The sequence below is a fragment of the Sylvia atricapilla genome, chromosome Z (assembly GCF_009819655.1).
Source record: "Sylvia atricapilla isolate bSylAtr1 chromosome Z, bSylAtr1.pri, whole genome shotgun sequence".
Taxonomy (NCBI): Eukaryota; Metazoa; Chordata; class Aves; order Passeriformes; family Sylviidae; genus Sylvia; species Sylvia atricapilla.
The window spans coordinates 45,957,434-45,970,450 of record NC_089174.1 but is presented as its reverse complement, the minus strand read 5'-3'; the positions used below and the strand labels follow the sequence as shown (position 1 = coordinate 45,970,450).

At 47.2% G+C, this 13,017-nt stretch overlaps 1 protein-coding gene across 1 annotated transcript; it reads left to right on the top strand.

Annotated features, from left to right (window-relative positions):
* The first annotated feature begins 1,367 nt into the window (after window positions 1-1,367).
* Window positions 1,368-9,514, top strand: XPA (XPA, DNA damage recognition and repair factor). Its single transcript, XM_066339479.1, has 7 exons — window positions 1,368-1,388; window positions 2,515-2,776; window positions 3,148-3,273; window positions 5,333-5,438; window positions 7,010-7,175; window positions 7,810-7,927; window positions 9,284-9,514. Exons 1-7 carry the CDS (start codon window positions 1,383-1,385, stop codon window positions 9,430-9,432), a joined length of 933 nt encoding a protein of 310 aa, XP_066195576.1. The 5' UTR covers window positions 1,368-1,382; the 3' UTR covers window positions 9,433-9,514.
* Window positions 9,515-13,017: the final 3,503 nt, after the last annotated feature.

Sequence of the window (13,017 nt, the reverse complement as noted above, 5' to 3'; positions counted from 1 at the left end):
CAGCCTACCTTCTAATACCTGGGTACCAGCAGCCAAGTAATACTTGATATTACTTGGCATACACAACCTGAAAAGCTGTTTAAAACACAGATACCATTATAATTATTATCTCATGTGCATGCATTAAGCCACATGTGTTTAATATTAAGCGCAAATACTATTGCATGATGAGAGCAATGCATATAAGACAGTTTGTAACACCTCGCTAATAGACACTATTAATTTTATCACCTTCTCTTGGCCATGAAAATTAGGAGCATTGTATTTGGTTTATTCTGGTCAGAAGCAGGGCTGGGGAGAATATTCTGCTTTGATTGCCCTGTCAGACTGCCCCTGAGAAATAGAAAAAAAACCCGAAATTCTCTAGTATATATTTCCCAAACAGTTTTACTTAATATTTAACATTTACATAGGTAGTTGCGGCCCACAGCCAACTTTATTTTAAAGCCTTGCCTCTGAATTTGCTTTTGTTTATGTATTCTGATTTCCTTTTAATCCTAATTCCAGTTTGGTTGCATAACAATAATGTCCTTTTGCCCTTAAAACCCTTACACAGGGTCTCAAACTTGGCTTTGCTTTAAGGCAGTTTCGGTTTATGAAAGATACAGAACTATTTGTTACCCCACAAGCACAACTCATTTCACTCCTCTCTAAATGTCTGCTCCTACAAAAAAGGGAAGAACACCAGAATAGCAAAAGGAATCCAAACATACGTATGTTTGCTTTTCAAGCAAACATTTCCATTTCCAAGACATCTAATAAACACTTTCCTTCAATCTTTTTTATTTCACTTATTTCTACAGTGTTTATTAACCTGTTTGCAACTCCACTGTCACTAAGTCAGTCTAAACAAGGGAGTAATGAGGTTGGAGAAACGCATGGTCATACTGTATAATTGTATAAGCTACTTCCTGTACGCTGGGGTTACGATTTGCATTTTCATCTATTAAATACCTTGTGTTCTAGATCCTTCTCTCTGACTGTGAAACGTATTTGGACATCTCCACTGTGGCACTTTTCCAACTTTATACAAACACTGGAAAGCAATCTCGCTGAAAGCAGACGGTTTAGTATGACTTGGTTATTAATTTTTAAGGAAGAGGTTCTGTGATCTGCGACAAGAGAAGTATTTTAATTGATGGGAGGAGCTACCTACCACTCATGCAAGTATCAGAACCACTTAAAATGTCTTCATCTGCATTTCTGTACATATGCATATATATATATATAAATATATATATATATATAAAAATTTCCCAGAAGCAGGATGTTCTTTTCTCAGCGTTCACAGCACACTCTGCTGGCTGTTGTCGAAAGTTAATGCCAAGCGAGGACGACAAGCTAAAAAGAAAATGTTTTAGGACAGAGAAGAAACACAATCCATGCAGGTAATTACCGCGGGCATTTGAACGGAGAGGCACAAGGGACGTATTCTAGGAGCAGCAAGGAAGGGTTGGCAGAAAACTAGTTTAGTTTCACGGAAGAGATCGAGATTTTCGTTTTCTGGGGGGGGGGTAGGGGGGAGGTGAGGAGGGTGGGTGTACGGGGGGGAGGGAAGGAAGGCTTCTCCCTGTGCTGAGGTCATCCCGTTTCAGCATGGAGGCAGGGAGCACGCATCTGTGCCAGTGCCTCCATTTCCGTTCCTTCAAGGACAGGGCAGGCACTGCCTGACGGGCGGGCGAGGATCACTGGCTGCTCGGCATTAAGTGGCTTTATATGAAAGTGGCTTAGAGCCACATTTGCATGACAAAGCCATTTGCGCGTCCCTCGTCAGTAAGGGAGGCTGCAGCCTCCATTTATCCTCCCTTGCATTAAACATGCGAAACCAGTAAGGGCAGAACGGGTATTTTGTTAGGAAAGCGATCACCGTCGGTGCCGAGCGAGGCTGGCACCACGGCAGGCTGCGCACAGCAGGAGCAGGGAGTGGGGACAGTGCTCCAGCAGTTTTCAGGGCAGAAAACGTGGCCGGGGCCGTTTCCGGCCGAGAACCAGCCTCGCGTAGGGCTGTGGCGGGGCCGGGCCGGGCGGACAAAAGGGGCATTGCTGGGTGACGCTGCTGAGGAATTCCTGCCGGGCGGGGCGGGATTTATGGCTTTTTTTTCTTTCCACGGGGCCGCTCAGGCCCGAGGCGGGGGACGGTGCGGAAAGCGCAGGGTCATCATGGGCTCCCCTCCCCCAGTCCGTTCCCTCCCCGGTCCCGCGGTCCCGGTCCCGATCGCGGCACAGCCGACCCCTCCCCCCCCGGCCGACACCGGCCCCCACCCCGGCCCGCGCGCGCCCCCCGCCCCCCACCTCCGCGCGCCACGCGGGCCGCGGGCCCCGCCTCGCCGCCTGGCCGCGCGCGCCCCCCCCTTCCCCTCCCCCCTCGCGCGCCCTCCCGGCGCGCCCCGCGCGGCGGCGGCGGGGCGGGGCCCCCGCCCTGGCGGCTCGCGAGGAGGGGCGGGGCAGCAGATGCGCGCCTGCGCGAGCGGCCTCGCCCCTTCTGTGGCCACCCCCGCCCCTCGCCCTGCGCAGGCGCAGTGCGGCGGCGGCTCGGCGAGGGGAAGGGCGAGAGCGGCTGCCGGAGCGGGGGGGACCACGGGGCTCCGTCGCTCCGCCGCCGCCATGGCGGGCGCGGCCCCGGCCCACGAGCAAGACCACGAGCAGGAGGCTTCTGTCGCGGCAGGCGAGCGGCCGCGCCTCTCGGCGGCGGCGCTGGCGAAGATCGAGCGGAACCGGCAGCGGGCGCTGGCACTGCGGCAGGCGCGGCTGGCGGCCCGACCCTACCCTGCCGCAGGTCGGATGGCGGCGGCGGCGGAACGGGCGAGTCCCCGCGCCTTTTTTTCTCTTTTTTAGGGGGGAGGTTTCGAGAGGGAAAAAATGTGGGAAAAGGGGGACGCCGCCGGGCGTGAGTCGGCGGTGGGGGGTGGTGGGGGGGGGGGGTGCGGTAGTGTGGCTGGAACAGGGTGGGGGTTGGGGGGGAGAATCCGCCGCGGCGCGCGAGGGCCCCCCCCTCCCCCCACATGTGTGGGGGAGGGGGGGCTCTTGCACGCGCGCGCTCTCCGCACGGCCCCCCGCCTCGCGCGCGCGGCGCGGTGGGGACGGCCGCGCGCCCCCTGCCGGCGGCGGCGCTTTAACGCAGCGCCCGCCTCGTTTGTGCTCCCGCAGGCGGCGGCGGGCGGGCGCGGGCCCTCCCCAAGGTCGTGGACACGGGAGGGGGTTTCTTCCTGGAGGAGGAGGAGAACGAGGAGAAGGAAGAGCGCGGCGCCGGCGAGAAGATCGTGCAGCCACCCGGTAATTATGAAAAAAACCTGTAGGGAGCGGCAGGGGTTTGGCGGGGAGGCGGCGGGAGGAGGCGGCGCCGCGTGCGCGGGGCCGGCGGGGGAGGGCAGGAAGGCGCGGGGGCGACAGTGAGCCGGCTCCGGCCGCGCCAGCGGGGCGGGATGGATGGGCGCCTTTTTTTTTTTTTCCCGGGCTTTTTTTTCCTCTCCTTTCTTACCCTATTTTTCTTTCTTTTTTCCTTTTTTTTTTTCTTTTTTTTTTTCCTTTTTTTTTTTTTTCCTTTTTTTTTTTTGGTTGCCACCCCTTTTTCTATTTCACATGTTTTTCTGGATGTGCTCGATTAGTGGCGCGTCCGATTCTTTTCAGCATTAAATCGGCTATAGCAAATGCGCGGTAATTAAAAATGAAGAATTTTAAGCCGCAGAAGTGGGACACAGCCAGTGCCCTTGGGTATAGCACATTTTAATTCTTTTTTCTCCCTCATAAACGTTATTTCCATTTTTCCTTTCGGGGAATTTAAATTTTAAGATCGACACAAGAGTAAATTTGCGGGGTTTCGTCGGTTGTGGGAATTTTGGGATTTATGTCGTTTGTGCCAAGACCGGAGCGCTGCTGCAGTGCCAGCTTTTATCGTTATAAAACGTGCTGGCGCCAAGTTACTGATCGTTCGGTGGAGGATTTCAGCACATTGCCTTGCGATATTCTCTCCACCAAAAAAAGCAAATGGAGAAGTAAGGGTCCCAAAATAGATCGACTTTCTTCTCTGGGATTGTCTTTGTCTTGCTTTGTTCTGCTTGAATCAGCTGCGGGGCTCTTGGTGCAGTGTATCTCTTTGTTAGAAATCAGCAGCAGATTTCATTAACAGTCTAAACAATTAGCAGCCCTGCTTCTTTTGATGGGCTAATGTTAAACAATAAATTAAAGTAGATCTGGGATGCCTTTACACTGGGCGTATTTTTTGCTGTGTAATTCATAACGTCATTGTCTTAATAAAATGTCTTCGTGTTCGGGAGCACTGCCTTAAACGATGGAATGTGATGTAAGAGTATGAAATGACTGTGAAGTACTGAGCATCCGGCTGTCGCTAGTAGGACTGAATTTACATAAAATGTCGCCTTTGCTGGATCGGATCTGCTATAAATGCAAACGCAATTAAAATGTATGGTGCTGCATGTCAACCATTAATCTTCTGCTTCAGGTGTTCCTAAAATTCCACAGCACTGCCTCGCTTTCAGATTTCAAAACTGTATAGAAATGTTAATTTTCTGATAGAATTTCAATGTTACTGTTCAAGAAATGTTCCTTATAGCTGTTTTTCCCTGAATTGGTGTTTCTTGGTGTCCTGTGGAACATAAAAGCAGATGGTGATGACGCTGGAGGTGATCCGCCCGTTGAGGATGCGGCCAGAAGCAGTGGCTGGCGCTGAGATGAGTCTGGGCTTGGAGCAGTGCTGAGAGGGCTTGGGGAGAGGATTGTAGTGGAGCTCCATCCCCATTCCACTCCTAGCAGCTCTCTGGCCATCCACCTCCGTTTCTGCCAGCTGGAACGGACAAGAACCTTGCCAACTGCCCCAGGCTTCCACTGAGCTCGATTAGGGAGAGGCAGGTGTGGCTGAGCTAGGAAAAAAACTGGAGCAGAGCTGAGAGAACTATGGTGCCAGCACAGCTCCTGTAGTTTCCTGCTCTTGCCACCCTCTTCAAACTGAATCCCTTCTCTACTTCCTCCTGTCTCTGCCCGCATGTCCTCTGTAAATCAGGGCATATTTTGGAAGGGTCAGAACAGAGGAAGTGGCAGGAAAGGATTTGAAGCACTTTGTGGGAGAAATGCGGAGAATTTCTTTAACAATGCCTAATTTATATGTGCATTTAAATGTTTAAATTAAGTACTTAACACTGAACTTGCAATAAGAAAACACATGGGTTTGAATTTTTACTGTATTCTGAAAAACTTTTAACAAAGTAAAAGTAGTTTGTAACATGCTTATGTGAATTCTAGTAAAATTGCTGTAATACCAATTCTAGATGCTTGTTTTTATCATTGTAGTCCCTTTAAAAATATTTCTTTCCATTAGCACCCGTACTAGAATTTGACTCTCTCATCTGTGGAGACTGTGGCAAAGAATTCATGGACTCCTACCTTATGCAGCACTTTGATTGGGCAACATGTGATAATTGCAGGTATTACAAATAATCAGGAGAGAGAAACACTATTTTACATAAAAATTGCTGGCTATAATTCAGTCAGTTACAGTCATTTAAAGAGAGTGTCAGCAGAGAGAAGTATTTCAGTAACTTCAATGTCAATAAAAGTTGACTGATACTCTGCATTTTTCATTATGGAATTGAGTCACAGATTGTCTCATAAACATGCCTTAGGATAGGGGACATCAGTGGATTTTCATACAACATTATGGAAATAGGATGTCATGAGAGCAGTTGGTGTGTTTGTCACTGTGAAAATTTATGTCTGACTGCAGACTAGAGCCATTTGAAAACCTGATGGAACACAAATAACTGCTCTCTAAAATGGAGCAGGGATTAGGAGAGTGTTTGCAGTCCCCGTGTTTCAACTCAAGTGAAGTTGGTACTTTGGTCAGCATGGGCGTGCTGGAAGCCCAACAGCCAGAGGGCAGAGCCCTCATGGGAGGTTACTGGTTAGCCTGTGAGGTAAGCAGGAGTTTGACCTTGAGAGGAGAGCAACCTCTTATCTTTTAACACAAAAAATGCTCCAAAAACCATCAAGATAAACCAGGGCAATGAAACCAACTGCAGCAGCTGGCTGCCCATGTGTGTAAGAATGAATTGGGTGAATGAAAATAAACGGCGGTTAGGAGTTTGTTCTCGGAGCCTGCCCATTTACTGCAGGGAGTGGTTAGGGGTGTGCACGTGGTGCAGACAATTTGCAGTTACCGTGGGTAGGAAAGGGACGTTAAGGACAGGACTTTGAGCCTGTGGAGTACTTTTCCGTGGGTCTCAGCTCTTGTAGCTGATCACTGGAGTGTCCTTGGTGCATTAACTGTAACTGTGAACTTTGAATTCTAGTAAAGCTACATTTACAGAAGTACTTCCTTGATGACCGTTGTTAGCGCTTAGTGTTGGGCAGATTGTTTGGCTCAAGCAATTCAAGTTGTACTTCAGTCAGGGTTGCGTAAATGTAATTTTTTTCCATTAACTCATAAATGCTGCTGTGGTTCCAGAGTTTTTAATTATCTAGTAAAGGCTACAGTCTTTTAAAAGTCATTATTTTATGGTTTCTCTGCTGTCTTGCATTATATAAAAAAGTGCTCTGTCCGTGTTGCTAATCAGTTTTTGAGATCTAGAAGCATATGGAGTGTATATTCTCAGGTGATCTGACCTGTCTCACATTACACATTCTTTCTGTCTTGACCATGTGAGGCTCATACTTCTGTTCTCTTGGATTGCATCAGGGTTAGGTGAACACCTGAAATTATTCATTTTAAGTTTCAGTTATTCCCTCTTGTAAGAAAATAGAAGAAAAGCTTTTCTAGAGGAGCAGGCTTTTCAGCCTGTGTTTGCTGAAATGAGAGGACATTTTAAACACTTAAGTTCAGTAAATCTAGTCTGGAGTTCAGCTGGGCTGTTGGAATCCAAAGTTATTTGCATGCATAAAAAACTGAGGGCATTAGGCCTACCTGTATTTCAGGAATGTTAGAAGGGATGGGGACTTAGATGTTAATAACTGGTGGTTTTAGGGTGTAGCTTTCTCATCATTATTTTACATCTTGCAGAGATGTTGAAGATAAACATAAGCTTATAACAAGGACAGAAGCAAAAGAAGAGTATCTGCTTAAAGACTGTGACTTAGACAAGAGGGAACCAGTGCTCAGATTCATTGTGAAGAAAAACCCTCATAATTCACGATGGGGTGAAATGAAACTTTATTTAAAACTACAGGTATAGAAACATAATGTGTTTCAGACTTTTTTTACCTTCGTACAGCTTTGGTTGCCACTTGGTACCTGAATGGTTTTTTTAAAGCTTAATGTGTTATGTATAGCTTGTTATAGTTAAATGGTTGTAGTCCAAGTTGTGAAAATGTCTGGTTTTGAGAACATTTTAAAAATGTTCATTGGGCAGAGCTTCAGTGGGTTGCACAATTACAAGTCACAAAGCACATGGCCTGTCAGTTTTACTCTGAAGTGCATAGGGCAGCTGCAGCTGTGTGTGGCCCTCTGTAGCTGTGTTCACAGCTTTGCCCACTGAGACAGCAGGAAAGGCAAGTGATTTCCAGGGCTCTTGTCATTTCTTGTTTGGTACTTCATAGGAATCATACTGCTTTAGTAAAACACAGGCAAAATTAGAGCTGGGTTTAAGTTTTCCTAAGTTACATCCAGCTCATACTAAAAACTAGTGTTGCCTCTTCCTGTGGAAAGAGTGCAGTCTTGTGAGTCAGGAGCAGAGACAGGGGAGAGGCAGAGGAAGATTGGTTGGTTTATGTATGTGTAGGGGAAAATTAAATTTATAAGTTAGTATAGTTTACTTTTATTGTTTCGGGGGGGGAAAAAGGCATTTTATGTCCGTCCTGTAGGTAATCAAGCGTTCACTTGAAGTCTGGGGTAGCGAGGAAGCTTTGCAAGAAGCAAAGGAGCTACGCCGTGATAGCAGAGAGAAGATGAAACAGAAGAAGTTTGACAAGAAAGTTAAAGGTAAAGCATTAAAATTGCATACTTCAGTCCCTGAAGGGAAGTACAGTTGTGTTGAAACCTGTGTCTGCATCTGATTAAATTACTGAGAAAATACTCAAGTGTGGTAAACTGGATGTTTTCAAGACTGGGGGTGCGCCTGAAACAGTGGTGTGACCTCATAGCTGACTCTTTTGGGCAGTGTTGGTCTGCAGGACTTGAGGTCCTTTCCAGCTTGAATTCCCCTGTTGTCCTGTGGACATGATGTGACAGAAATCAATTACACTGCTTCATTGTAGTGTTCTTCGAATTTTTGGGTATGACCCAGAATGTGCCATGGATTGCTCCTGATACTTCTGACTTGTGGAAGACAGGGATTCTTGTGGCAGTGGGTTAATAGTTCTCTGATAGCCTTCAGGTGGACTGACTGTAATGAAACTGGATTTTTCTGTTGTTCACAGGATTCCTAGCTGCTGTCTTTACTGCACATTGCCTTTTGGGTTTTTTTCCCTGATTAATTAGTATTTAGAAGGCTATTTGATGGGTGGAACCGTTTGTAGCACGTGTTGCATCCACGCTTTGCTTTAGGGTGGCATTTAAAAGGGCAGAAAGCTCAAACTGGCTGTACTGGTATTGTCTGAAGGAGGCAGAACTTGAGACTGCACAAATAACCCATCTGGGCCATTGATGTTGTGCGTACAGAAGGACTGGCAGCAGACTGTAGCCAAAATGCCAGAGTACAGTGCAAGTACAGCGCTTAACGTGACAAAGTTTGCAGCGTGAATGGCTTGGCTCAAAGTGTGACCACATTTTGCTGTTCAGTATTCTTGCCACCCGCTTGCAACATCCGGATAATATCTTGGGCCCTGCTGCCAGCTTGTGCGCTCTAGAGAACCCACGGATTTCACTGCAGATGCTGCAGAGGCAACTCTTATTATTGGGCATAAAGCTTAAAGAATGCCGAGTCATTTGGGAGGCTTACTGTGACCTGAATGAAAATTACTCTTTCCTTGGTCATGTAAAATAAATGAGGTGTTCTATAAAAACTTTTCCTTTGCATTCCACCGACCCCTTTTGGATACCTTTGAATGGCTTTGTGTAAAAAGGCAGCAAGCAACATGTCCTTAGTCCAAACGGAAAATCTTTGCCTGTGAGATCCCATGACAGTGTAGTTCTTGGCCTTTAAAATATGCAAACGAGGTGAGGCTTGTAAGGCAAGTCAGAGCTTGTTCTTGCAAGAGCAGATTCTTTCCCAGACTGTGGAAGATGGGAAGCAAGCATATTGTCATCTGTAGGCCTCAGGAACCTGGTTAGCTTGAGTTTTATTAAACATTATTTAAGATACATTAAAATTTAAAATTTTCTTGTATTTCTTACCAGAACTGCGCCGTGCCATGAGGAGTAGTTTGTGGAAGAAAGAAGCTAGTATCCATGAACATGAATATGGACCAGAAGAAAACATTGATGAAGATACATATAGAAAGACATGCACTGTATGTGGCCATGAATTAACTTATGAGAAGATGTAGTGTTAACTTCTTTTTTTTTAATTCTACTTTATTTTTCATGTTATTTTGTATTAAAGTCAAATAAATGCTTATTATGAACAAGCTGTTGGCCAAATTCCTGGAAGCTTTTTATTTTTCGGTTGCAAGAAGCTCTGTGAAGAAGAGTGGGCTTTGGCTTTTAATCTAGAAGGGTAGAATATAGCACATTTGCAACAATTCAACAATTGGTATCTTCTTGGTCAAAAGATAAGTTTGTATCATTGTACTCGATGCACTGATGAAATGAGGGTCACCTTCCCACTGCTTTTCTGCTTCCATCAAGGAGGAAGGCTCCGTATTTTCTCCTGACTATTGTCTGGTTTTCAGTTACTGGTCATGGGCAGGCAGAGGGCAGCAAGCTGAGAGAGCAGCACTTCTGGTGGTGGGAGAGCATAGGATGAGGCAGGTTCTCCTTTGGCTTGGATACAAAAGTCCGTAAAGGAGAATTCTCTCTTAAAAGGAAAGCTGCCTGCTTCCTTAGGAGGTCCTGACATCCCTACCATATTTCACAGGAAAGAATCCTTAGGTATATTCCCTACGTGTTTTTCTTCCCCCCAACTTTGGAAGCAAGGACGAAGGCAAGGGTCGAGCTGTCCTTGGGGCAAGAGGGAAGTAGCATTCCATGGTAGAGCTCTTTTAAATGCACCTGGAATGACGTTTGTTTTCAGTAGAGCCAATTTACTTCCAAGTTGAAATTTCAGTTTGTCCTTCTTAGAGCTGTTGGGGAATGCATGTGGAAATAGCTGAAGTGAAAGAATATGTTCTAGGGTTGTGGCTCTACATTTATTCACCATTGTAAATACGGCAAATTTCAGGGAAGTCTCTGGAGACTTTCTTTTGTGAGCCTTAGCCACTGTGACTGTGCAGAACTGAAATTATCAGTAGGAAAACTATTCCATATTTGCCATCACAGAAACATGATGGGATGCTTACCATGGCTGGAGTGCTGAGGTGATGGTCATAAGCCCTTGAGAAGGGACAGGCAGGCAAGCAGAGGCAGCGGGCTGGCTCTGTACTTTAGGGAGGGTTTTGACTGTGCAGAGCTCAGGGGCAGTGATGATAAGGTTGGGTGAGTGAGGGGAAGGACAGGGGAAAGGGCTACAAGGCAGAAATCCTATGGGGAGTTTGCTACAGAGCACACAGACAGGATAAAGGGGCAGATGAAATGTCCTGTAAGAAGCTGGCTGGTGTTTCACGATCACTAGCCCTTGTTCTGGTGGGAGATTTTAGTTTGTGGGATGTCTGCTGAAAACAGCAGGGGAGATGTGGCAGTCTAGGAGGTTCCTGGAGTGCGTGGAAGACAAAGGACAGCTGGCAAGTGAGCTGTCCTGGTTCTGGCAGGACAGTTATTTTTGGAGTAGCCAGAAGGCACATAGCCCAAACCCTGTTTTCCCGTACCACCTCCCACCATACACAGGGCTGGGTGGGCAGAAGGGGATCCTTTCCAGTCAGGGTAACATCAGGTATCACGGGGTGGGCATTTGCATGTGAATTGATCATCTTTCTTGCACACCATATTAATATTAGTATTAATACTGCTTTTTTCATTGATGTTTCCAGTAAATTGTTCTTATCTCAACCCTTGGTCTTTACCTTTTGTGCCTCTAATTTTCATCCACTTCCTGCTGGGGAGAGTGAGGAAGTTGTGCATGGTTTGGAGTGTTTCAGTAGAAATGCTAAATTGGGGAACACCATTCCTAAACTACAACATGAGCATACCAGGGGCAGTGGCGTAGTAGATCTGTTTATGAACAGAGAAGGGCTGGTAGGACATGTGGTTGTTGGAGGCTGTCTTGGGCACAGTGACCATGAAATGATAGTTTTCAGCCCTTGGTAAGTAAGGAAATGGGGTCAACAAAACCTCTGCCTTGGGTTTCTGGAGGGTGACCTTGGCCTCTCCAGGACAGTGGTTCAGAGAGTCCTTTGGGAAACAGTCCTTAATAACAAAGGAGTCCCATGAAGACTAGCTTTGCTTTAAAGAGGAAGTCTTGAAAGGCGGAGGGGCAGACTGTTGCTGTGTGCTGGATGATGGGCCATTGTGGAAGAAGATGAGCCTGGTCTTCCTGTTCATCCTGGCTGAACAGGATGCTTCTGCTGTAACTCAGGGAAAAGAGGTTATGACCTTTTAAAGAAGGGGCAGACAACTCAAGAAATGTACAAGGATGACGGTAGGTCATGTAGAGAAAAAATGAGAAAGATGAAAGCTCAGCTGGAACTCAATTTGGCCACCTCTGTGAAATAAAGAGTGTTTTTATAAATACTTTAAAAACAAAAAGAGGGTCAAGGAGAGCCTCCAACTGGTTATTGGGTGCATGGGGGGACACTGTCATTAAGGACGAGGAAAAGGTTGAGATATTGAGGTTCCTTGCCTCAGTCTTCAACAGAAAGACCAGTTATCCTTAGGGCAATTAGACTCTGAGCTGGTACAGAGGGACAGGGAGCAGCACTGATCTCCTGTAATCCAGGAGGAAGTAGTGACCTGCTGAGCCATTAGACCCAAGTCCATGGGACCAGATGGGATTCACTCAAGGCCACTGAGGGAGCTGGTGGAAGAACTCACCAAGCTGCTCTGCATCATTTATCATCAGTCCTGAGTAACCAGGGAGGTCTGGGGTGATGGGGTTGGCCAGTGTGATGCCCATCTACAAGAAGGTTTGAAAGAAGGATTTGGGGAGCTACAGGCCTGTCAGCCTCTGTAGTGAGATGGGATAGATCATCTTGAGTGCGATCACACAGCATAAGCAGAAAACCAGGGGATTGGGCCAGCCAACACTGTTTCGATTGCCTGACCAACCTGATTTCCTTTTATGATCAGGTAACCTTCCAAGAGGATGAGGGAAAGGCTGTGGATGTTGTCTACCTAGACCTGAGCAAAGCCTTTGACACTGTCTCCCACAGCGTTTTCCTGGAAAAGCTGGCAGCCCACAGCTTGAACAGGTGCACTCTGCTGTGTTGCACAGCCACGCCCAGAGAGTGGAGGTGAACGGTGCTGCATCCAGATGGGGACTGGTCACTTGTGGTGTTCCTCAGGAATCAGTATTTGGCCCAATCACATTTAAAATATTCACTGGTGATTTGTATGAGATCAACTGGACTCTCAGTAAATTCACTGATGACACCAAGCTGTGTGGGAGTGTTGATCTGCTGGAGGGCAGGAAGGCTCTCCAGAGGGATCTGGACAGGCTGGATCAGTGGGCCAAGGCCAAAGGTGTGAGGTTCAATAAGGCCAAGTGTCCAATCCTGCCATGGCTATAGGCTGGGGCAGGGTGGCTGGAAAGAGACCCAGGGGTAAGAGCCTATGGGTGCTGGCCAGCATTCGTCTCAGACTGTGCCCAGGAGGCCAAAAGGCCCAGGCATCCTGACCTGTATCAGCAATAGTGTGACCAGCTTGGCACTGGTGAGGCCACACTTCGAGATCTGTGTCCTGTTTGAGGCCCCTTAATTTAGGAACACTGAGGTGCTGGAGTGTGCCCAGAGATGATTGACGGAGCTAGTGAAGAACACAGGAGCCGCTGAGGGAACAGGGTTTGTTCAGCTAAGAGAAGAAGAGGCTCAGGGGTGACCTTA

Bases quoted from the DNA above. Each gene is read 5' to 3' on its own strand.
- XPA (XM_066339479.1), top strand. The intron at 2,777-3,147 runs GTCGGATGGCGG...GTGCTCCCGCAG, and splicing joins CCGACCCTACCCTGCCGCAG to GCGGCGGCGGGCGGGCGCGG. The intron at 7,928-9,283 runs GTAAAGCATTAA...ATTTCTTACCAG, and splicing joins GTTTGACAAGAAAGTTAAAG to AACTGCGCCGTGCCATGAGG.